This window comes from Patiria miniata, unplaced genomic scaffold (genome assembly GCF_015706575.1).
Source record: "Patiria miniata isolate m_02_andy unplaced genomic scaffold, ASM1570657v1 HiC_scaffold_2, whole genome shotgun sequence".
NCBI lineage: Eukaryota > Metazoa > Echinodermata > Asteroidea > Valvatida > Asterinidae > Patiria > Patiria miniata.
This window is the reverse complement of record NW_024037058.1, coordinates 831,608-856,764: the sequence shown is the minus strand read 5'-3', so window position 1 is coordinate 856,764 and position 25,157 is coordinate 831,608. Positions and strand designations below refer to the sequence as shown.

General features: G+C 41.1%; 1 protein-coding gene across 4 annotated transcripts; it reads right to left on the bottom strand.

Annotated features, from left to right (window-relative positions):
• Positions 1-1,495: 1,495 nt before the first annotated feature.
• LOC119726963 lies at positions 1,496-15,945 on the bottom strand. 4 transcript variants are annotated; one of them, XM_038198810.1, is made up of 6 exons: positions 15,862-15,945; positions 12,440-12,512; positions 10,302-10,419; positions 9,519-9,681; positions 4,035-4,325; positions 1,496-2,791 (listed from the first exon to the last, which is right to left on the bottom strand). In XM_038198810.1, the coding sequence occupies exons 2-6, from the start codon at positions 12,472-12,474 to the stop codon at positions 2,169-2,171; spliced, it is 1,230 nt and encodes a 409-aa protein (XP_038054738.1). In that variant the 5' UTR covers positions 12,475-12,512; positions 15,862-15,945; the 3' UTR covers positions 1,496-2,168. The 4 variants fall into 4 exon arrangements, with proteins under 4 accessions (XP_038054738.1, XP_038054740.1, XP_038054741.1 ...); XM_038198812.1 differs by lacking the exon at positions 15,862-15,945 and adding an exon at positions 15,676-15,762; XM_038198813.1 differs by lacking the exon at positions 15,862-15,945 and adding an exon at positions 15,572-15,592.
• Between the last annotated feature and the right edge of the window lie 9,212 nt (positions 15,946-25,157).

Below are 25,157 nucleotides of genomic sequence, written 5' to 3'. Positions count from 1 at the left end.
TGTACCTCCGATTACAAGTACAGGTCTCCGAGTACGAGTACTTGGACTTCCGAGTACGAGTACAAGTATTTGTACTTCCGAGCATGAGTATGGGTACTTCTTTTTCCTAATACGGCCATACAGCAAATGGTTCATGGTGTATTATTGGCCCAGGCCAGTCAGACCAATAAACAGACCTCACGGCTGGCTGTTAAATGTGTTTGTCCAGACGTGCACAGAGGAAAATCAGGAAACTTTGATTTCTCCACAAGCCAATCAACCATTTCAAACTGAAAGTATCGATAAAATAAGGTACTGCTATTCGAATATTTCGATATGTCGAGTACGAGTATTTTGCTGCCCGAGTATGAGTACTGTACATCATTTCAATTACGAGTACTTTGACAAAAAAGTACTCAAGTACGAGTACCGAGTACGAGTACTACAGCACTGATTCATATATTATTCTTGACAAAATCGCTACAATTGGGTTTTATTCTGTACTAATCGCAATGATTTGGCTTCCAATTCCCACCTAGCTTTTGATTATTTCTGTTTCATTCTTAAGTTCTTCTTACAAACAACGAATGGGGGGTAATTTCTCCCGATCCCATCAAGAATTTTTATTCGGGATAGATCGAGTATTAATTCAGGAATGTGTGAACCTAGCATTATGTAGAAATGCATGTCAGCATGGGCGTCGCGAGGGGGGGGCAAGGGGGGGCACTTGCCCCCCCCCCCCCCCTGGAAAAGCAAAAAAAACCAAACAAACAAAAAGGAAGAAAAAAAAAAGAAAAAAAAGAAAAGAAAAAGAGGCGCGAAGACAAAGTGGTGTAAATTTAATGAGTTGGGGGGAGGGGCAAAATGTCCCTGCCCCCCTCTAAAACTGATAAATCGAGAATGTGTTGAGAAATACAAGCATTTTTTGGCAAAAAAAAAAATTTGCCCCCCTCTAGAAAAAATCCTGGCGACGCCCATGCATGTCAGTGCAAAAGAATGTATAGCTGCATGAACCGTTCTTGGAGATGCCGGGCTGCTTGGAAAACGGCTGCCTATTTCAAAGAATTTCTTGTAAACGATGTTCTACTCTGTGAGCAGTGAACAGTATGAAAGAATGCTTCGTGTTGATATGACTGGGCCAAAACTCTGACCTAGTCTAGCTGTGTTTAGAAGTTAGCTTGGGACAAAAGTCTGCATTGTGGCTGCTGAGAATGCCTGTACTCGATCTGGCTCTATTATAAGGTAATACATTTTGTAATAAACTCTGTTTGCATTCCTTTGCACAGTCAGCCCTTATTAGCTAATCAGTGTCAGTCAGCTCTTAACCAAATGGTTTGATGATGCTTACGCAATGGGCCTACCAGAGACACTGGCTGAAGTATCCAATTAATTAATGAGTGGATGGGTAATTAGCGTCATCTATCCTCCTCCTCATCAGTGCAAGACATTTAAACTCTAGGTGATCAATCCCATGGTGAAACAGACGAGGCTCACTTAATAGTATATATGGGGCAAGTTCAAGTTTCAGTTTAAAAACTGTTTATACTTATCAAACAGTTAAAACGGTACAGCATTAGTAGTCATTTTATATATTAATGACTGGCAGCTGTTTTGCCAAGAAGGTATACAAAATAAAGGGCCACTCCTGGCTGATCAAGCGGATCTCCGATCACCCTTTGTTTCTGTACAATTTTTTCTTTTTTTTCTCTCTTGTTTCCCCTCCATACAATAATTTTCTTCAACCTTTGATCGTGAGGTGTTCATATTAGTTATTACTGTGACATCAAGATGACAACATCGGGTATCAAGTTACATATGATTTTAGTTCATTCAAGATCATCTTTCAATTAAAACCTGTGAAAAAAAGTTCCCGCTGTGTTCTGTTTACACTCTGTAATCTGATATACCATTCCTTGTTGGGTAAAAGAAGTACCATGACCTTTACTTCTGGGGTTACCAGGTCAAAGTTAGGTGAGTAAACATCTTGGACATTTGCATTGCATGGGTATGGATGACAAACTTTTTTTTTTTTTACTTTTAGTAACCACACACATGGCAGAAGAAATCCAGAGTATGCAACTGTAATGTTATGGAGCCTAAATCTCCTGAATCCTCCTATTTTAATACACTTATGCACATGCCTCAAGAGTGTCACTTGCACCTGAAATGTCAACATGCCACAGGTGACATCAGAGAGATCCCCAGAAACAATTTTGATGACTTATCTTTAGGGATTTCTGACTGCCCTCCAAGTTAGCATTCTCTTTTCCTGACTCCTCCTGATTCGCTTTCTGTCCCCGTGTAACTGTGGTCTTCCGTTTCGGATCATAGAACAGAGACACCCCTTGCATGGATTCAGACAGACTTTGCTCATCATCTGAAACTGAATGTGAATCTTGACCTTCACGGTGCATGTCATCTTTCTTGTTCTCATCAACGGCTTTCTCTGTACCATCAAGTTGACCTGCCTCATCTGTATGGCTTCTTTCCTCATCAGTTGGTCTGTCCTTGCCCTGATTCAAATTGTCAGCTTGACCTTTGTCCTTGGCTTGATATTCATACTTCTCAGTGTCTTCTGTCTTGTCTTTGTCATCATCACTTACATCTTTTGTAGACCCTTCATATCCTCTAGGGAAGAAGCGGTAGTCTCGAGGTGACTGGCTCTTGGACGGTGGGGGATGATGAAAATATTTGGGCCGTACAGGTATTTTGGGTGGTTCCCTCCATACCCTTGGGTCAGCCATGTACTGGTGTTTACGTGAGCCAAGCAGGTAATTAAGGTATCGATCACATTCTTCTTGAGTATGAAAACCTGCAAAGTAATTGAAAGGATGAGATGTAACCATACAAATTAAATACATGTAAAGCTTTGACTGATCACATGTATATTGGTAATGTGGTACGATAAATAATTTCTGTTGGCACAAGGCACAAGCCACTCCCCTCAAGGACAAACTGCAGGATGTATTGTCTGTGGTTTGCAACTGATGCATAAACTATTCGATGTTGACAACAGGAATGAAAAAAATTGGTATTTAATTAACCTCTACAAGAAGAATGCAATTATATATGAAGCATTCTGGATAAATGATTGGCTAATTGAAAGATAATGCAGTCAATATCAGATAGAAAGTCAATATTACAAAATGTAGTTAACATGTAAGGGCCAAAATATACCATGTTGCCTTTATTTTGTAACCTCTTAAAAATGTAAATAGCCCCCTTCCAAAACAAAAAACAAACAAGTATCAAGTGGTACAATCCACGGCGGCCAGGTAATGTGTGAAGACGGCTTACGGCACCATCGGTGCATGCACCCGTACCAATACCGTGAGAGTACAGAAAACAAATGATCTAATATGCAAAAATATTCAAATTAGGCGCATGTGCATCAGTGTTTGCAAAACCGGTCTTCGAATGCAAAGCTGTAACACTCGAGCTGCATGAATACAATATATGGCCGAGTAAAGTGTTCACCAACCAACCAACCAGTGGCATAAATCTGTGCCTGCAAGTGGGGGGGGGGGATGTTTCTCAACTTTTTCGTCCGATTGAATACCTTTCAGTTGTTAGGACGTTCAGAAAATACCTCAAAATACGCATTTATTTTTCTCATCACAAACAAGTGGGGGGGGGGGGGGGGATGATTTAATATCCCATCCCCCGGTCAAAAAGTGGGGGATATATACCCCCCCCCCCCCCCTGGGATTTACGCCCCTGCAACCAACCCACCCACCAACCAACATTAGCAGCTAAAGCCCGCAGCGTGTTTCACATCCGCGGTGGGAAAAAAAGAAAAACAAATCTAGAAACATTTCTGGCTTTCTGCCGTTCTGGAAATGTCTGTGCGCTATAAAACTTTTGAATGCCTGGTTGACCTGAGGTTAACACTTTGGGAATTTCAATTTGGATACTGTGTAGCTTGCCATGTGTACTTGTACTTCTATGATGTGATGGAGTATTGGCCAAGAAGATCTTTTGGCTCCTTACATTTATGAGGAACAATAATCCATCCTGACATTAGTTACATCCTAATCACTGTTTAACTTTCTTACCAATATCTACTTGGTGTTGTAATAACTGCTTATAGCGCCTCTCCTGTAATGCCTTCATGTTGGTCATACTGTATACTGCTGCAGTGTGCCACAAATAGGTCTTCTGGCCTTTACTCAAGTCGGGGTGCTGCAAACGGTAACTTTCACTGAAACTTATAGGAACACTCCTAGATCGCTTCAGTGGGGAACGGAAGACAGAGTAGGGTCGGAGATACTCAAAATGGCCTGGCTTGTCTGGAGATACTCGGCAAGAAATATGACAGGAATAGGTTCCAGTGCTGGGGCGTTTCCCTGGATGGGGAAAAAAGAGTAATATTCAATTAGCAAGCAAAAAAATCATAGTAAAGAAAATACACTTGTCTAATAACTGATGAGCAGCAACAGAGAAGCAGCACGCAATGGAATCTTTTTTTACTTCCTTTTTTACTAAAAATAGTTTTTGAAATTTACTGACAATCTATATCTGAAGATCGATGAACAGGCAAGATGTTTTACCGTCCACTGCAAAGTTTGTCTTCATTGTGACTGATACACCTCCTTATTGGAAAGTGAAAGCCCCGAGTTTATAATCGACTTTTGTTGAAGTGGATATCAATCAATCAATCCATCTGAATGCCATGTCAGATTCTAGTGTTGGGGACGACCAGACCCTTTTCTCAGTTCACACATCTCTTAATGACATCCAGCATATTAACACCGGTAGCTCATGTCATCCAGGTCGGAAGTGTGCAACGCTGTCGTCCCCATGCTCACTTTCCTGCGATTTTTCCCATCAAGGCCAGGTGTTCCACTTGACATTTTCTTTGCACATAACCCAAAAAGCACACTTGCTGTGTCTCCATAAGCTTCCGGGTTGTCTCGGCACGTTCCAAATTGTCTCATTTCAGACTTTCTCCACCAAAAAAATTTGCAGCGTTTTTCTCAAAAACCACATTTCAGCAATCTCCAGTCATGCTTGCATCACTCTACTGACAGTCAACGCTTTGTATCCATAGAGCAGCACTGACCCTATGTAGCATTTAAGCAGCCGCAGTTGTGTTGTCATCATAACATTCCGTCATGCCAGAGCATTTTCCATTCTCCTGTAGGCTATCTTTGCTATCCCAATCCATTCCATGTTACCAGGCTGCCCAGGTACAGAAACTTCACTACCTGATATGGCGCATAATTTCAGTGTACAATGAAAAAAGATCCAGATCCTTTGGCACATGCACGTGTACACGCTTGGATTGAAGCTAGATCAGTTAACGCTTACGAGCAGCAACGACAACACAGAATTTTTAACACCGGCAATTGTCAAGTTTTGTTGTATAGTCAAAGTTCGTCGCAGAGCTGACATACCAGCGAATCGACCATTTTGGCACTTTTGAGATTTTGTTATTTTTGTGGTTTTTAAAGGTTGCTCTCTCAAGTATTTACATGTATGCCAAAATTCTTAATTCTTGCCTGGATTTTGAGATTCGGAGCCCCGCCTGTAGCGAATCAATCATAATAACAAATCCGTAATTTGACATAGTGACGAATACGGAATTTCGCTGGTAACCAGCTAATGTAAGGTGTGCATTCAAAGTACTGTTACGAACCCAGAATGCTTGATTATGGAAATCTAGCGCCCTCTGGATCACTCTGTCCATGAAGTACACAATCTTATTGTTGTCTTTTGTTGTTCCCTTATTTTACCTAATTATCGTAAATTGCCAACTTGCACTTTTATTCCCAGGGTCTCTTACCAAGCACAGCGCATGATGCAATACCACGCGCGCTACTGTATGCATTATTCATGTAGCGATGTACATGTGCGCGACTGACCACACCTCCCTTCGCCCCAGCGAGCTAAGTTCCTTTCCCCATTGCATGCGTGCTTTGGCGTTCTCCGAGAGACTGCTCAGCGGCACGGAGCGTTTCTCTCCCCCGTGTGTTACCCATGAACACTAACTGGAGTTCTCGGTCCAGTTTTCCAGTCCCGTACTTAGCTCGAGGGAATGGAATGTTACCCTTGCGTGGTCGCGTAGCTGGGCGTGGTAAGACATCCTGCGGTGTCAATAACCTGTGACACAGTAACCTTTTAGCTTGTCACTCACTCCATCAAGGTTGCTCAAGATGTTGTGTTAACACTTTTGCACTCTGGTCTAACTATTTGCACACATCTCTCTCTGTATTTGCACACTTCTCTCTCCATGTTTACCCTTATGTAAATGCACACGTTTCTAGTCTCTTGCACTAGGCACTCTTAGTAAATCATGTGACTAGTCATGTGACCCTTAGACATGGAAGATTACTATTGGTTAATTCCTAAATCAGTGCTCATGCATTATTTAATCCCGAGACTTCTACTGCCTATAAATACCGGAGGTTTTCCTCACTTTCGGCAGTGCGGCGAACCACGAAACCAATGTAGAGCGAACGAACCCTAAACCCAACGTTGTGCGGCAAACTTATATGTTGTGCGGTAACTAGTATGATGTGCAACGAACTCGACTCTGACAGACCGATTGTTGTGCGACTCTTGTCACTACGAAGCATCGGCCTCCCTTGGTGGTTGAGGCGCGGTGAAGTAATAGTGCAATCACTAGTACTAGTGTTATTATGAAGCATCCTTCTCCTAGATCCCTCGCGGAGTGTGTAGAAGCTGGTGAAATAGTAATACACTAGTCCCAATGGTGCTGTGCGGTTTCGAATGGCCATTGGACTGCTAGTCTTAGCTTGAACATGTTGTGCGGTTGTCTGGTGTTCTAGCCCAGCCAGAGCTAGTTCATCCCCGTCACCACAGCGGACCGCTCCCGCTGTGGCCAGCCGGCTCCCCGTAGCCATTCCCCCGTAGTTCAGCTATGCTAGCCCGGTCTTGTCATAAACACTATCCTTGGCGCATAGTGCCTCGATTGACCTTGGATACCCAATACGCCACATGCACACTTTGGTTCGAACTGTAGTGTGGCCTGGTACACTTGCTGGCCCCGTCCAGTTGCCGTTGCCTCCCCGGTCACCGTAGCGGACCGCTCCCGCTTCGGTCTGACCGTCGATAACCCGTACCGTGCCGGTGCCCACTCAGTTCATATTGGTTGACATGGTTTTGCCATAGTACATAGTACATGTATAGACTTTGTAGACGCCAACCTGTTATCTCTATAACGCTACCAAAGACTACCAAAAAGAGAAACCTATAGGTTGATGAAATCTAACAAAGTTATGTAAAGTGAAGAGATGAATAAATCAGTGTATTGACATGTGTGACTGTCACCCCAAAGCTCTGTTTCCCTCCAACTTATTGAATTATTGTTGACTCTAATAAATGTTTCATGAACTGCTATTAGGGAACGCAACAGTACCAACAAATGCTATTCGTCAGTTTGTTGGATCGTGTGCGCTGTATACAGTGCACGCGCGATCTGACAAACTGACGAATAGCATACAAACAGTGTGAAGAGCAACCGGCTATTAGAGATTTTGTAATTTGACAAACTGACGAATATGTTTACCTTCAAATAAAAACATATTGCACATCTTCTCTGATTAAATAAGTAACCTGATGGATACTACGTTCCTATTTTATTTCGATTATACACCAAAAGGGTTATTATCAAAACATTAAGGGTGAAATACGACGCCCCAAAAAATGTCCAACTTCAAATGCGCATTACTCGAAACAGGGTTTTCGCTTATTCGTCAGTATGTCAGCTCTGCTACGAGTTGTTCTACGTCTCAAACAGTAATTATAAGAAACAAACATTGCTCCCCTTGCCTGAAGGAGTTGTCTTGCACAGCACAGGTGTACGTTTCCACTTTTGCTAAATATGTTTTTTGTGGTTTTTCGTATCTGGCAGTCAACACAGTAATATCAAATGTGGTACAAATTCAGAAACAGCTATAACAGATGTATTAGACGAGTGTTATCTCGCGGTTATTTAATTATGTATATTGAATGGCTAAAGGCTCTTACGCCTGAAGGATAGTTCTGTAAAGATTGCTTAATATCAAGTCTTTAAGGTCCAAATTATTGAACGATCGTAATTAAAACACTGGAGTACCTGGTATTATCACAGCAATGAGATTAAATATAATATCAAATGTGGTACAAATATTCAGAAATATCCATAACAACTGCAAAGACGAGTGTTGTCTCTAGGTTAATTCTCAAAATATGCCTAATGAAAGGCTCTTATGCCTAAGGCCGGAAAAAAAAAGAAAATATTCTGCTTCCGATTACATGCCTTTCAAAAATAGGGTCGGTCGGTCGAAAAAAAAAAAATCTTTGGCCAATTTTTGTTATGCAGATTGAATGAGGTATTCAATTATATGTGAAGTTTTAGCCCGAACTATTTCCATTGCACTACGAAAGCTATACACAAAATGGCCACAAAAAGTGAATAAAATCTACCTTAATTATTGTCAACATATTTACGTTGATAATTCTTAAAAAATAATGGAAAATTCAGGCCGCTCGCATCATACCGGTATGCACAACGCTAGTAGTCAAGACGGGAAGCTGGCCAAAACACCGAAGTGTGTGATGCACTGTGCATGTGTGGTGCGCGGCCAACAGACCTCGTTTTACGGTCGAAAATTTCAGGAAACACGCTGCATGTATCACTCCAAATACGAGTAGTGCGATCTCAAAATGAACTCTTGAACACGGAAAATACATACACAGACAAGATAGATCAAACAATGGGTCGTCATACCCGGTTGCTGCTACATGCACAAATACCAAAATCAGGATGATTTGATTGTTTCTTGTGTAGAATGGTGTTGAAATGATATCAATTTATTTCGTAAAGAAAAAAAATATTGGAAATATGAAAAGAATTGCAACTTCGCAATGCATTGACCGATAATCATGGAACTAGGATGGTTGAATGCACTTTTTTATAAGTTTCCAACTCATGTATGGTTTCTTGAAATCTGCAATGCGATACTACCGTCGAGACAGAGTTAAATACAGTCCACAGGGCAGAAGATTGTTGCCGTGATACTTGAGTGCATGGACCGGTCTGTACCGACTTGCATGGCCTATAAACATACATGTAACGCTGTTGTGCGCGCAAAGTTTTTTGTACTCGGCGTTAAAATAAGAAGTTTCAAACGTCAATCACAATCAAAATGGGAAATAAGTTTGTTACATGATTGAACTATATTTCCAAATTACGAGGAATGCTATAAAAAAAATGGGGGGGGGGGCTGGTACCATCTTCCAAAATAGGGGGTGTTCTTCACACCGGCCAATATGCAAACTACGCATTCATTATGTTAGGGTTTGGGGGCTTGGTTTTCATATTCCTCGTTCAAATCAAAACTCTCTATACCATTTTGGGAAATGGTTACTGAATGCAATTATCTAAAGTTATAGGGCCAGTTTTGTTTTCATCTTGAGAGGGCACTTTAACTTCCCCAGAGGGGCAATTTGGTAAATCTGCCCCCCCCCCCCCCCGGTTCCGCCGCCCCTGTTGTGCATGAGCCCTACTTATATAATGTGTTGTGTTTTCTGACCTTGATAAGATGAGCCAGAAGATTGGTTACTTTCCTCTCCACTGTCAATTGTAAGTGATGAACTTGAACTGCTGGAGCTGAGTCTACCCTCTTGATGCTGTGGTGCTGTATGGGCTCTCTGATGATGGGCTCTCTGATGATGGGCTCTGCCTGGTGATGATGCCTGAAATAGTACAAAAAGGTTAACACTAAATACATGTACATGTCATCAATGCAACACTTTTGTCAACAATATTTCAAGGCATGTAGTCTATGGAACATTTGTGTTCTGTCAAAACACCTTTTGGCAACTTGTACAATATACAGTCAGTGTATTTCAAATATGAAAACACAGATCTGTCCCTTTACAATGACAGATTAATGTTTGAAAATAACTTTCGCTTGCCAACATTCTGCTAACTGAAACTCAGTAATTGCAGCAACTCTGTAGTTGAATTAGGTGAGAGAAATATATTTCTTGCTGATGCACATCTTCAAATCAATCAAACAATCCCCTTTGGGGCAAAATTACTTTTTTTTTAAATGTTGAGTTTGTCAATTTCCAAACAAAATCTGAAAAGCACTCCACATGCTTTTTTGGTTGTTTCTCCATTTCAAGCTCTAGCCCAGAAGCATCTGGTTTGGACTAAACATGTCAAATATTTAATACTTGTCCTCATTTTGTATTTTTTTCAAGCTGTGCATGATAAATTGGTACTGTGACAAAGCCATGAGGCTCCTTTTTCTTGACTTGCTGTATTTATGAATGGAGGGAGTGATTGGCAGAGTCCTATCATACCGTACCATATGCCTGGATTGTTTGGGTCTTCTAGACAGAAGGCCTGAACCAGATTGGGATACATCTGATGAGTCTGTTGCTTGGTCAATATCACAGGGACTGTTTTGCAAACTGCTTCCTCTCCTAAACACAATGAAAGCAAACACTGAAATATATCAGGAATTTCATTTTTACACAGGTGGTAAGTGCTGTAGAAGAATTTCATCCCCAATCATGCCAATGAGACAGGTCTACATGTAATGGTTATCAGAAGGTTAATTGTCTCCAAGATTAGAATTTAGATTATCACTTAGTAGGGATGAAGTTCTTCTATAGCACTTTCCACCTGTGTAGAAATGAAATTCCTGATAAATACACAGAAAGGAACAAGACAACAACCGGCAAACAATAATCATTGTGATATACCGGGTACATGCGTGAATATGCCAGAGTTTTTTCATGGATGGAGGGGGGAGGGTGGCAGTCCAGGGTAAGTTCTTGTTTCGATTATACAGCCATATGGTTGCTATGGCAAGGCGGCGGTCGTTGTCAAGGGAAAACTAATCTGATTACGTACTAAGACGCTGTAACAGAGCATCGAAATTCGTGAACCCCCAAGAAATGGCCTTTTGAAAGTTGTGTTTCTCAGAAAATATGCTCGGTATGATTGAAATGTTACTACATTACTGAAGAAGAAATTCTAAACTTCATGTCAGTGAAAAAAAAAAGCCGTCATCGATGCCGAAACATCAATACTGGTTACTGTCAAAGCTGACCTTTAAGTCTGGAAGAAATCGTTCGAAAACTTCCCCAAATGTATGAATTTATCCCAATTTCTAGGGATTTACCGAAGTTGATATTTCAGGAGTAGTTGAACACTTATATCATATAAGTATATTCCGAATTTCAGCTTAATCTGTTGTTGCGGACGCTAGTGATCACTTTGAACCATCTATAAGGAAAATTTTGAAGACGATCAAAACAATTGTTTGCCGACCCAACCATGTGCATTGGTTAGCAAAGCGCCTACGGCTGACTGATTTCAGCCCGGCACACAATGATGACGGGCACATTAGCATACTCATTAGCGTCACTCAGCATGACATGGCGTGGGTCTTGATATCGACCAATGGGAGCCGGCAAAAAGGATTATATTTGTTAATTAACAACTCGTGAAGGAGGCTTTTATGCAATTGTTTACTGCACAGCGTAATGGATAGGAACCACTTTAAATCTAAAGACACTTTAAACGTGCATGCATTGCTTGATTGATACAGTCGAGACGGTGTGGATATCATGAAAAATACCAAAAGTTATGAATACAGTTGTCCCTGGGCATATGTATTTCAAAACAATGCTTCTCATTTCAAAACGACGGCACTGATCTTTGTGAAACTTATAGAAAGAAAGTTTGATTGATGGTCCTTCATGCAAGCTGGAGAACATGATATGATGAAATCAGGCTTTGCAACTTTTAAGGAAAATTTACATCAATCTAAATCTACATTTTGTATAGAGAGAATCATTGGAAATTTATAATTTTGATTTTTTTGGACTTTTTACCAAAAGATATATTTAAAACTGGCTAAGCACACATTTATTCTCTCATTCAATTAATCACAAAATATGTGTGATGGACTTTCACATATATACATACCATTATCAAATAAATCAATGAAAATGTTTAGAATCCCCATTTTTAATAAAAAAATGGTTTGTGGCCTTTACTTTAAGTTCACTACATTTTCCTATGAAAGCAGGGTGAGGGAAGGGTTTTGTCAATCCAATTGTTATGAAGGCGGTCAGAGCATACTGACCGGACGTCAAGCTTAAATACCTCTGGTTCTTTTTAGAACCATTCTCTTTAGTTTGAGAAATTTATTCCTGCATGGTGTTTCCACAAACCTTTCATTCATCTCCACCATGCAAAGCCTCAAATCTTACTTAAATTGTTATGAGTTTAAAGGTAAGTTCCAAATTTCAAAAAACCTTTGTTGCTTTTTTTCTGGGAGAAGTTTTAAACAAACAAACAAACAAACACCCCAACACCCCAACAAGTCCAACTTCCAAATTAAAAAAAAAACAGGGGAGAAAAACTAAGGAGGGAATCCTAAGCATGATCATTCAATTAAATAGTTAGATTTGTTGTTGCTTTCATACTTGCCTTTTACTTCTGGTAGATTCTACTTTCATGTCCATTATCTTGTCGCTATGGCTCTTCAGAAACTTGAATCATCCTTTAATAGAAGGCCATACATTTCAGTTATCAATCATGCCAATGAATTGAAAAGAAACTTTGGCATGCAGTCTTTTTATACAATGAAGGGAATACGATTGTTAAATGAATTGACCTTTGTATCACTATAGTAACAAACAACAACACGGCAATGTCAATACATGTGTTTCCACTCAACACTGTGTAATGGACCCTTTCTTCCATGATTTAATGTACATTAGATGATTAGAATGTGCAATAGGGCACAACTTGTGTTTGTGCTAATAGTTTGACCGCAGCATTCAATCTTTAGATTGATAAAGAAAGAAAGAACATTGACTGAAGTGAGATTTCAATCTGTCAAATACCAGGCTGTGCGTGCCATACTGGTATTACTATTAATTATTCTACCAAGGGAGCTTTAGACACATACATGTAGGCCAGCCCTAATGTATGTAAACAGTCTGCTGTCTAAAAATGGCTCCATGGTTAAATCATGGAGGTAGGAAACATCAACTACATTCAACATTTAACAAACTGACCTAACATGCCCTGAAAACATCAGTATGAACTTTTAATGTACAAACTATGTTTTTGGCAAATTTTATTGGTTGGAAACCATGAGGCATTTGTTGCTGACAAATCTTGCGCTGCACTTGTTTTTCAAGCATTGCATGCCTGTGCAAATGGACTAACAGTTTTTCCCAAATGTCACAAAAAACTCAACTTCTTGTGAGTTTTAAACATTCCAATTAATATAGTTTACCTGGCCCTAGCCCATTACCGTGCTATGTCACATGTACAGGGTGAGTCAAAAAAGGGAAACCCAAATAGCAGGACCAGTTTTGTAATGAAGTTCCGCACGTAGTACTTTTAAAATCTAGGATATGAAAGCCTAGTTAATAAGCTTTCTTTTAAGTTTTAGTGCAAATATCATTCCCATCACGGAAAAAATTCCATACAGGATCACCACTTTACCTGCCGCCAAACACATCAATTTTCACCTCACCTTGTGATTTCACCCAAGAGGAATACAGGAAGCCTTGGCAATGCGAACAAAAATTAGGAAAAATGCGTTGTTAGAGCACATTTTGGATGGACACGTCGTGCAGAACTAAGTTGAAGCAGCCGGTCAAAACTGATTGAAGTGTCTGGAAGACAGCGGTAAGTTATACGCATGACATCGACAACCATGACAATGCATGAGCCGGCCAATGATAGTGCAATACGTCATTTATGAATATTTATTTTCTCATGAATATTTAGTTTATTTCAATGGATACTTCAAATACGTCCAAAGATTGATCATTGCAACAGCGATCGTGCACGGCCTAGCGGTTAAAAGTCTCGTGTTTCAAGCAAGAGTCCGAGCTTCGAATCTCGATGAAGTAAGTGACTGATTAATAAATAGGAAGAATAAAGGAAAGGTGAGGGTGAGAATAGAGGAGGGAAAGTGGAGGAAATAACCATAAAGGATGCAACTTTTGGCGCTTGAAAATTAATTGCAAAAGTGGTGATCCAGTACGGAATTTTTTCCCAAATGACTCATGTACTTTTCAAGTTACGGGGTTTTAAACACAAACACTGTTTTAAAGTTCTGTCCACAATTCACATACAGGCTGCTAAATATGTACTTGGTACTTGGTTGGTGGTGCTCCGAAATATTCCATCTAGGGAATTTAAACTAGAGGTGTGGTGTAGTGAGAGTGGTCAGGATTAGATTTTGTCACTAAGTGCATTCTTGAAGGAGTCTGGTTTGTTAAGCGCCACCGTCGAGTCCGGGAGGTCATTCCAATTTTTAAGTGTTGTTAGAAAAAATGAAGATGCATAGGCCTATGTGTCGGTCGATCCTGGCCTGGTTGAGTTGGAACTGTCTGTTGTGTCCTCTTCGTGATCTTCCAGTTTTTGGGGTGATGTATTTGGTATGGTCGATGTCCATTAGCCCATTCAGGATTTTAAAGAAACAAAAGATGCGGTGCTGTTTTCTTCTTTCTTCCAAAGTTGTCCAATCCAGATCCTGCATGATAGCAGAGATGCTAGTGTCACGTCTATTTGAAACGAACCTTGCGGCTCTCTTCTGGACTTTTTCTAGTTCTTTGATGTTCTTGGAAGTGTGAGGGTCCCATGCTGCCGTAACGTAGTCAAGATGCGGTCGAACAAGGGTAAAATACAACCTCTTTTTGATGGAGGATGAGGCATGATGAAAATTTCTTCTGATGAAATTCAGGATATTTGTGGCCCTGGCAGATGCATGCTGGACTTGCTTGTTCCATCGGAGGTCTTTTTGGAGGAATATACCCAAATACTGACACTGGTCTGTTTAAACTGTACACCCATCATGTTGTAAGATGTACTTCCTAGTGATCTATTTCTAGTGATGCGCATAGTTGTACATTTCCTGGGATTAAATCTCATCCCCTAAGTCTCGGCCCAGTTTACCATGGGATCCAGGTCTTTTTGAAGCATGAGGACGTCATCTGGTGTCTGGATGGATCTGTACACTAGACAATCATCGGCAAATAAACGGGTGGTACTGGAGACTTTGTGATGAATATCGTTGATGTGAAGGAGGAAGAGATGAGGTCCAAGAACTGTCCCTTGCGGAGCACCACTAAGGACGGGGACCCAGTTAGATTTTTTACCATTTACGACAACTCGTTGGAACCTTTTGGTGAGGAAGGAGTTGATCCATTTTTTGGTGTCAGAACGAATTCCATAGTAGTCCAGTTTTACGAGCAAGCGATGGTGTGGCATGACATCAAAATCCTTGGAGAAATCTAAAACTGCCATACTTTTTATAGCTCCATGATCTGTCATATGTCCTTGGTCCAAGTTTTTTGCAAGGTCGTGGGTTGTCAGAATAAGTTGTGATTCACAAGATCTAGATTTTCTGAAGGCATGCTGGTTGTCTGCAAGGATGTTCTACTCAGAAAGATGTTTCATGAGACTACTATCAATTATATGCTCAAGTAGTTTGCAGAAAACACATGTTAAAGACACCGGTCTGTAGTTAGCTGGGTATACATCATACATTATTTCGAAACCTTTTTTTTAAAATTATTTCCAAATTATATTTCTTACATTCTAATGCATTAGGCCTTATACAGTAATGAGGATCAGTTGAGTTTGGGAAAAAATAATATAGACAAAACAATTTAAACTTTGACTAGGCCTATTTCACTAACTAATCGTTCACTCGCAGTCGCACTGCCACCACATAACAGGTTTGTGCATGAACTCATTGAAGTGAACTGCATTGCTTGTTTGTTTGTACATCATGCCCGTGTGAACATCGAAACTTCTGCTTCGGCATGCACTGCTTAACACCCTGCTTTTTCTGTAATAAAACTAAGTAAAACACTTCAACAAACCTTTCGTGGACGGATGTGATTTTGTCCCTTGAGTGTCGGATATGCTGATATGATGCCTAAAAAGTGCGCAATCGTAGCATGTAGCAGAGTTGTAACGAGTCACTGATTTTTGTGACTCGAGTCGAGTCGAGTCATTTTAAAGAAGTGACTCGAGTCGAGTCGAGTCATTAGGTCAACAAGGTCGAGTCGAGTCGAGTCGAGTCACAGAGTGTGGTCGAGTCGAGTCGAGTCGAGTCAAGTATTTAGCTCGAGTCAATTCGAGTCACAAATATTTGAACACTAAATTACAATAAAAAGCAACAAACACAAGAGAGAAAGAATACAAGGCACCATTCTATTACGGAAATCCAAAGACATAAAGTATGCTGTATGGTACCCAACCAACAGTTTCCATTGCTAGCTCACGTCACAGAAAAGAAGATGTGAAACTTCGGTCTTATAACTGGTTTGGCTTCGGGTCTAGATTTTGTTGTTCGCTGATCGCTGACAACGTTAAAACCTAATTGCATTATACAAAACTGTTTCAGATTATTTAAAGGTGGGCCCATCCGTATCCATTTTTTTGTTTCTATGCCCACCGGTCAACGGTCAACACCAAGAAACTAGACACCCCTGTTGGTCATCACTTCAACCTGCCTAACCACTCCATTTCTGATATGATTTTGCAGGGCATTGAATCTCTTGGCCATCGCAAGGACTCAGTTCGCCTCAGCAGAGAGAAAGTGTGGATGAATCGTCTTCGAACTATTCAACCACATGGTCTCAACATCCAACTTGGAAATGATTAATATTTTTCTTCCTCCATTGTCTTCTGTTACAGATAATCCACCTGGTCTTCATTGTTTGTGTTTCCCCATCTTTCCCCATCTTTCATCCCTTTCCACCTCCATACTGTTCCCCCCCCCCCGCATAATCCCCCTTCACTCCCACACTCTTTTGTCCGTTCCCACTCCCTGTGACCTTTGATCCTTCCCCTTTATGGTCCCTCCCCTGTTCATACCAGACCCCTTGTGGTTTGCCATCTCCCTTTGTTTCTTTGTTCTCTCATCCACCCTCCCCTGCATCTTTCCACACCTTTCCCACCTAATCCTCCTTTTGTGTTTCTTCTTTCATCCCTGCATGTTTGTGTGCACCCCCATGTTAATGTATGTACTTCTGTCATTTCTGTTTTAGCCTCTGAAGAAGAACTTGCTAAGTTCGCAACGTCAGGCCACATTAATTTTTAGATTTATATATTTCAGGTCCACCCAGTCAGTAAGCAGTTTGCAGCAGTCTTACTTTTTTCATGTTTCAACTTCTCTGTTGCAGTATCCCTTCGTGGTGATCCTCCTTGCTGATATGTAAGTTTCATTGTGTTTTGTTTTGTTCCTTCTTTTGATCGTTTTATACCATGTACTAATCAAACTGTTCTCTCCACTCTACAGGTACCCACAATTTTGTTTTGTTTTGTTTTGCTCTGTCCCTTCAAAAGGCATGAGCAACTCCATTTGACTTGTACTTTTTGTCTTCGTGTTCCTCCACTGATTTATTGTATTAACCATTTATTCTCTCCCTTTCTACAGATATGAGTGACACCATTTGCACTTTCCAACAGCTCAGAAAGGCAAAGGAAAAGGCCTTACGCTTCTCCTACCATCAGGATAACTACAGTTTTTACTCCCTCTCTCGATTTATCCCCAAAGGTTTGCAACTGTCTCACACTCCCTGCTTAGGAAACCTCCCACCACACCTTCAAAGGAGATGGAATCAAGTTATGCATGGTGCCTCTATTAAACTCATCAATATTCTCTCTCAGCAGTGTCAATTTACACGTGAGGACCTCCATCAGAACATTTCCCACCTTGACTCCCAACTCAAATCCAGTTGTTCTGATTCCACGTACAGGAATTTCCATGATGAGATTGAAAGGGGTTTGTCTAACCTTGACTCTGTCCTACTCAACAGGAGAAACAAGAAGATTGGTGGCTTGCTTGCCAAGCAACAACAACGCAGACACAGACGTTTCAGACGTCCTAGGTCCCCATCTACCACGCCACCACCAGAACCCCCTGTCAACACTGTAGTTAATCTTTCTTCCTCATCAATATCTGACGCAGAGCACAAACTTCTCTCCAAGGGTCTCAATTTTTGTCCCGCTCCCCGTTCTGTGAACCAGGTTCAGCTCAGCCAAGATCTCACGGAATACTACCGTAGAATCCGTCTGCGTGAGTTTTTCCTGGACAGTGAACCGTGTGAGCCAGAGCCTTTTCGAGTCAAGAGTTCATGGGTACCCCCCAAGAATCGTGTGCCAGCCATAGAGACATACGTTCAAGTTATAAATTCCCAAGTCACTAACCCGGACAGCTTCCCCCACAGGACTCATGATAATCTCCCCAGAGAGGAGCGCCTGGCTCTCAACTCCTTGCGCTCTCGCACCGACATCATCATCAAGCCAGCAGATAAAGGTTCAGCTGTGGTCATCATGGATCGTAAGCAGTACATTGATGAGGCCCACCGTCAGTTGGATAATCGCACTAACTATACCCGCCTTGACTCTGAACCCACAGGCACTTTCTGTCGAGATATACAACAGGTACTTGACGATATGCGATCACGTGACCAGCTGTCCAAGAAAGCTCACAAATTTCTTTCTCCCTCTGATTGTAGGACTGCCAGATTTTACCTTCTACCCAAGATTCACAAGGCTGGCAACCCCGGTAGACCCATCATCTCCGGTAATGGCTCACCCACGGAACGCATCTCCCTGTTCATTGACAGTTTTCTCAAACCCCTTGTCCCACAGATTTCGTCATACATTCACGACACCCCAGACTTCCTACGCAAGCTTGAAGGAATCAAGGACCAGATTCCTAGCACGGCCATCATTGGGACTTTCGACGTCTCATCTCTGTACACCAACATCCCCCATGAGGAGGGTGTTCGTGCTTGCTCCTTGGCTCTGGCCAAGGCAGGACACACGACTCCTCCCATCAGTGATGTCGGCACCCTCATGAGACTTATACTAACGAAGAACAATTTTTCCTTCCTTGGTGAACACTATCTACAGGTACACGGCACTGCAATGGGCACTCGCATGGCCCCATCCATGGCTTGCCTCTTCATGGGTGACCTCGAAGAACGCATTCTTGCCTCGGCCCCATGTCGCCCTTGGATCTGGTGGAGATATACATGTATTGATGATGTTTTTTTCATCTGGACCAGCGATGAGGACAGTCTCTTGACCTTCACTAACCACATCAATTCCTTCCACAGAACCATCAAATTCACATCGGAGTTCTCGGCTCACCAAACCCACTTTCTGGATGTCACCGTCCGCAAGCAAGGCAACTCGATAACCACTGACCTGTATTCCAAACCCACAGACACCCACCAGTACCTCCACTCCTCCAGCTGTCACCCCAGGCACTGCAAAACTGGCATAGCGTTTAGCCAGGCACTCAGACTCAGAAGAATTTGTTCTAATGATTCCGATTTCTCCCGCCATACACAGATACTGAGGAACAACTTGGTGGCCAGGGGTCACAGCTCTCGCCAAGTTCATCGTACCATTGCCAGAGCTAAAGCTATCCCCAGAAATCTAGCTCTCACGGGAAAGGCCCCTGATGCCATGGCCAAACCCATGATTCCCTTGGTTACCACGTTTCACCCCAATCTCCCTCCCCTTCGCAAAATCACTAATGACAATCATCATATCCTCCATACTTCAGATCGCCTTGCCCGCGCCATCCCCAACGGCCCCACATTGGCTTACAGGCGTCCTCGAAATCTACGGGACTTGATTGTTCGAGCTGAAGTCCCATCCTTAGATGCATCCCCTCCCACCCAGCATGGTACTTTCAAGTGCAGTTCCAGATGTGTTGTCTGCCAGATTCATATCCAGGAGTCTGACTCCTTTTCTGGCCACTCTTCCGTCACTACCCACAGAACCATTGGTAACATCACTTGTAACACCCCTAATGTCATATATCTTATTTCTTGCAGGGTCTGTGGAGTGCAGTATGTAGGTGAGACTAAGAATACGCTCAAGAAACGTTTCTATGCCCACCGGTCAACGGTCAACACCAAGAAACTAGACACCCCTGTTGGTCATCACTTCAACCTGCCTAACCACTCCATTTCTGATATGATTTTGCAGGGCATTGAATCTCTTGGCCATCGCAAGGACTCAGTTCGCCTCAGCAGAGAGAAAGTGTGGATGAATCGTCTTCGAACTATTCAACCACATGGTCTCAACATCCAACTTGGAAATGATTAATATTTTTCTTCCTCCATTGTCTTCTGTTACAGATAATCCACCTGGTCTTCATTGTTTGTGTTTCCCCATCTTTCCCCATCTTTCATCCCTTTCCACCTCCATACTGTTCCCCCCCCCCCGCATAATCCCCCTTCACTCCCACACTCTTTTGTCCGTTCCCACTCCCTGTGACCTTTGATCCTTCCCCTTTATGGTCCCTCCCCTGTTCATACCAGACCCCTTGTGGTTTGCCATCTCCCTTTGTTTCTTTGTTCTCTCATCCACCCTCCCCTGCATCTTTCCACACCTTTCCCACCTAATCCTCCTTTTGTGTTTCTTCTTTCATCCCTGCATGTTTGTGTGCACCCCCATGTTAATGTATGTACCTCTGTCATTTCTGTTTTAGCCTCTGAAGAAGAACTTGCTAAGTTCGCAACGTCAGGCCACATTAATTTTTAGATCCATTTTTTTGTGTGAAATCGGGACATGAATTTAGCCAACGTTCCACCAAGAACTTCAAAATCACCCGAAACCAATGATGAAACCACGGATTGAGAAATGCGTTTTAAGTCTGGTTCCGGGTTTAGCATTACATGCTATAGAACCACAAGGTGGGAGTCCGCGACACGGTGTATGTTTGTTGTTTTATTATGGAGGAAGGAAACAGACTGCCGCTGTATATAAACGTACATTATTCGCGAACATTAACGTGACGTGAACAAAAACTGGCAACGCGAACGGCGCAGCGTAAGTCATTGCAAATATTTTTCGCAAGTAAGTTTTGCTTTTATTTTGGGACTCGAGTCTTATTAGCCTTCCTCGAGTCGAGTCGAGTCATTCTGATGAGGGAGTCGAGTCGAGTCATTTGCTCGCAGTGACTCGAGTCGAGTCGAGTCATTTACCCGTCGGGACTCGAGTCGAGTCGAGTCGCCAAAAAATGTGACTCGAGTCGGACTCGAGTCGAGTCATTGACTCGAGTCATTACAACTCTGGCATGTAGGAACCCTCCATTACATGGTACCCATTGATCTCCATATACACAGTCTTTGACACAGTTAAGTTTGACACCGTCTCTGCGCAACAGGGCCAGGCTAATATGCGGGTACGTACGTACGGGTACGGTCCGGCCGGCCGGTCGTCGACGCGCATGAATATGGAACTTTGCATTAGCATAAAAACAGAGAAGGCACCAAAAACACCCTTCAAAATAGAAAAATAAAACTTGAAAGTAAGGTTAAATGTGACACAAAGATGTATTTCCAAGGTTTACATTGACACATTTTTGCATGGGTCCTTTAAATAAGTGTTCGGTCAGACATACGCAAGAAAATATTTAAGAAATTACCCAAGAGAAGTGTTCCCGATGGTATAACCATTGCCAAACATACGAGCCCCAATGTCTTGCACGTCAAGAAATCGTCAACATTAAAAGAAGCCCCTTGATCAAACGTTTAAACAAGTAGAAAAGATAAACAGTGAAAAACAAATTATCTTAGTCCCTTCAATTAATTAATTCGTAATTACATCTTGTTTCCCTCATAGGGTCTATCAGTTAATTTGTAACATTGTAAGTTTTACAGTTATCAAGTTTTGGAAGGAAATGAACCTCGGAGAAAAATAGGAAATGTATCGATTAATTTTTTTTACTAATTTAAATGACCGAACGATGAAAGCGATTGCCCATAAACGAATAAGAAACGGAAAGCATATGGTTATACTTTACAAGCGCACAGATGTTCGCTAATTTGAACGCGTCAACCGTCAAAAGGTTGCAAAGACTTAATTTAAGACTGCTAGACGTTAAGTCTTGAATGCACTTAAACGAAATAGGATGCCCGAAAATGAAAACGGACATTCAGAGCAAAATCTTGGCTGCCTAAAAATTAATTGAACGAACCCAAAACGAAAAAGAAACCTCAATTTGACCACATGTGCAAAACTCACAGGAAATTGAATGGCTGATAATGAAACTGATTGGAAAAATTCGGAAATTCGCCGGGAAAACCTATATAGGTTTTCCCGGCCAACTTCACCAAGTTTTCATTGAATTTAACGCCTGGCTCATTCGATTTAGATTGAAATTGAAAGATCACATGCACAGATCGTCATTCAACAATTAAAAAGAATCATTCAATTTCACAATCCGAGCATTCTATCGCCTTTTAGCTTCACTCGTCCCTGTAAAAGATGCATTCAAATTATAAGTATCGCGTTGATCATTCGTTTTTGTCTGAACCAGTAGTAAGGGGTTGATCGGGCATTAATTTCCATTAATGTGCAAACATATTTCACATTTTGTCAAGCATGTTTAAGACTTCCTTCACGTAAAATTCTGAATTATCTCGGCGTAAATCATATAATCCGTAAATGCACACCTCTCTTTCTTAGTTAAAGGGTCTGTGCTATGAATTTATCCTAGGAATACATTTTGTGCAACTTTCTACTACTCTGAAATGTATGAAAACTATTTTGACATCCTTTTTTGGTTAGTCTTATTGCAAAGAACACGTCTTTTAAACATTTACAAGTTTCCATGCTTTTCCGGACTACTGAGCCCGCTGTTGCTGTGATGTGTTTTCAGGTAGACACTGTTCAGTTGAGAGGTTTTCTTTCAAATTATTCACCCAAAATTTTCTAATTGAAAACATTTGTGAGAAAGGATTGCTCAATGACTTACTGACATGATTGTATTGACACAACAAAGAATCATTAAAGAAAAGAAATTTATGACAGCAAAATATCCAAAATTCTAGCAACTTTTTTGTGCTGAAATAGCCATGTAACATTAATCTGCCCGGAATGAATCAAACTTTTGCTCATAGGCCAAAATATGGATTTTTGCATCAGCATAAAATCGGAGAAGGCACCAAAACACACTTCGAAATGGAAAAATAGGTTTGCATTGAAAACTTACATAGCACGGATCCCTTAATTAAATAAGTGTTCGGTCAGTGAGCGCAAGAAAACATTTAAGAAATTACCCAAGAGAAGTGTTCCCGATGGTACAGCCATTGCCAAACATACGTGCCCCCATGTCTTGCACGTCAAGAAATCGTCAACATTTAAAGAAGCCCCTTGATCAAACGTTTAAACAAGTAGAAAAGATCAACAGTTAAAAAGAAATTATCATAGCCCTTTCCATTTCATTATTTTGGTACATCTTGTATCCCTCATATCAGTTAATTTGCAACATTGTAAATGTTACAGTCACCCACATTTTTGGGGAAAAATAACCTCAGAGGAAAAAAGTAAAAAATATCAATGAAAAAAAATCGTTTTAATTTGAATGACCAAACGATGAAATGGATTGCCCATAAACGAATAAGAAACGAAAAGCATGGTAATGCGTTATTAGTGCACCAACGTTCGCTAATTTGAATGCGTCAACTGTCAAATGGTTGCAAAGACTTAATTTAAGAAAGCTACAAATTAAGTTTTGAATGCAACAAACCGAAACAGACTGTCACAAAACGAAAACAAACATTCAGTGCAAAATCTTGGATTGCCTAAAAATGAAACTGAACGCTCCCAAAATGAAAAAGAAACCCCAATTTGATCGCATGTGCAAAATTCACGCGAAATTGAATGGCTGATAATGAAAATGATTAGAACTAGACTTATGTTTGTGGACAAACACAGGGCTGTTTCGGTATTTTTGTGTGACATGATGCAAAGTTTCAAGTATAAGCATGGGCGTCGCCAGGATTTTTTTTAGAGGGGGGGCAAAAAAAAAATTGCCAACAAATGCTTGTATTTCTCAACACATTCTCGATTTATCAGTTTTAGAGGGGGGCAGGGACATTTTGCCCCTCCCCCCCCCCCAACTCATTAAATTTACACCACTTTGTCTTCGCGCCTCTTTTTCTTTTTCTTTTTTTCTTTTTTTTTCTTCCTTTTTTTTTGTTTTTTTGTTGTTGCTTTTCCAGGGGGCGGGGGCAAGTCCCCCCCATGCAAGTGCCCCCCTCATCTATTACTATATTTTTGTTTGTAAATAACAACTTAGCCATAGCATACATCGTTGAAAGCAAGTTCACATCTTTCACCAATTTTAAATTACATGGCACTTCCGGTTTCAACCGGAAGGAAGGGGCACGTGATTTTGCACATAATATAACAAAATGAAGACCCTGGATTATTCTATCGATTCTTGCAAACGTCAAGTTCAGGTCTCTCACGGTTGATTTTATATTGATTTTCAAAGATCTATTAATCTTTAACGTGACGTCACGTGACCCATGATGACGTCGTGACGTCACTTCATTTTTTGTATCTATAACACATCCCGGTCTAGGTACATACCAACTTTCAACCCCATCGGACCTGTAGTTCAGGAGATATAAGCCTTCAAAATATGTTTATTTTATATTACGTCATATGTCACGTGATGACGTCATCATGACGTCAAGTTAATTTTCATCTATAAGACATCCCGGTCTAGGTACATACCAACTTTCAACCCAATCGGACCTGTAGTTCTGGAGATATATAGCTCAATCTGTCACAAAATGGTCACAATAGAAAATGGTCACAATAAAAAAGTCGCGTATAATGTGACGTCACGTGACTCGTGATGAAGTCATAATGACGTCAATGTTCGGCTCACAACTTCAGATGCACAACTAGAGCTGTATGTCTGTTTGAAAACAGAACACAGGGCTTTTTCACATTTTACAAATGTTTATGCTATGTTTGTCAATTTGCAGTCACTTTCTAGAGTATTTAATACAGTTAAAGGTTGTTCACGATGCTTAATAATTCCAAAAATAAAGCTTTATCACATGACGTCACATGCCCTGCGATGACGTCATCTTGAAAACCCTTCTCAATGCACATTTTGTCATTGTGGTCTGGGTGTGAACCAAGTTTACAGTTAATCCGATGAAAGGAAGTGTGCATGATTTTGGAAGCAGAATAAAATTATAAATATTAAAAAAATCATTAAAAAAACAAAATATTAATCAGAACAGATTTGAAAGCTATAATACCTTGCTTGAAGTGAGTTGACCTGATGTGACGCACTGTGTATACATGATTCTCATAACATTCACGACACGAAACAGTG

Bases quoted from the DNA above. Each gene is read 5' to 3' on its own strand.
- LOC119726963 (XM_038198810.1), bottom strand. From the start codon at position 12,474: ATGGACATGAAAGTAGAATCTACCAGAAGTAAAAG. The intron at 9,682-10,301 runs GTACGGTATGAT...GTACTATTTCAG, and splicing joins CCAAACAATCCAGGCATATG to GCATCATCACCAGGCAGAGC. The intron at 4,326-9,518 runs GTCAGAAAACAC...TTCCCCATCCAG, and splicing joins TTCTGGCTCATCTTATCAAG to GGAAACGCCCCAGCACTGGA.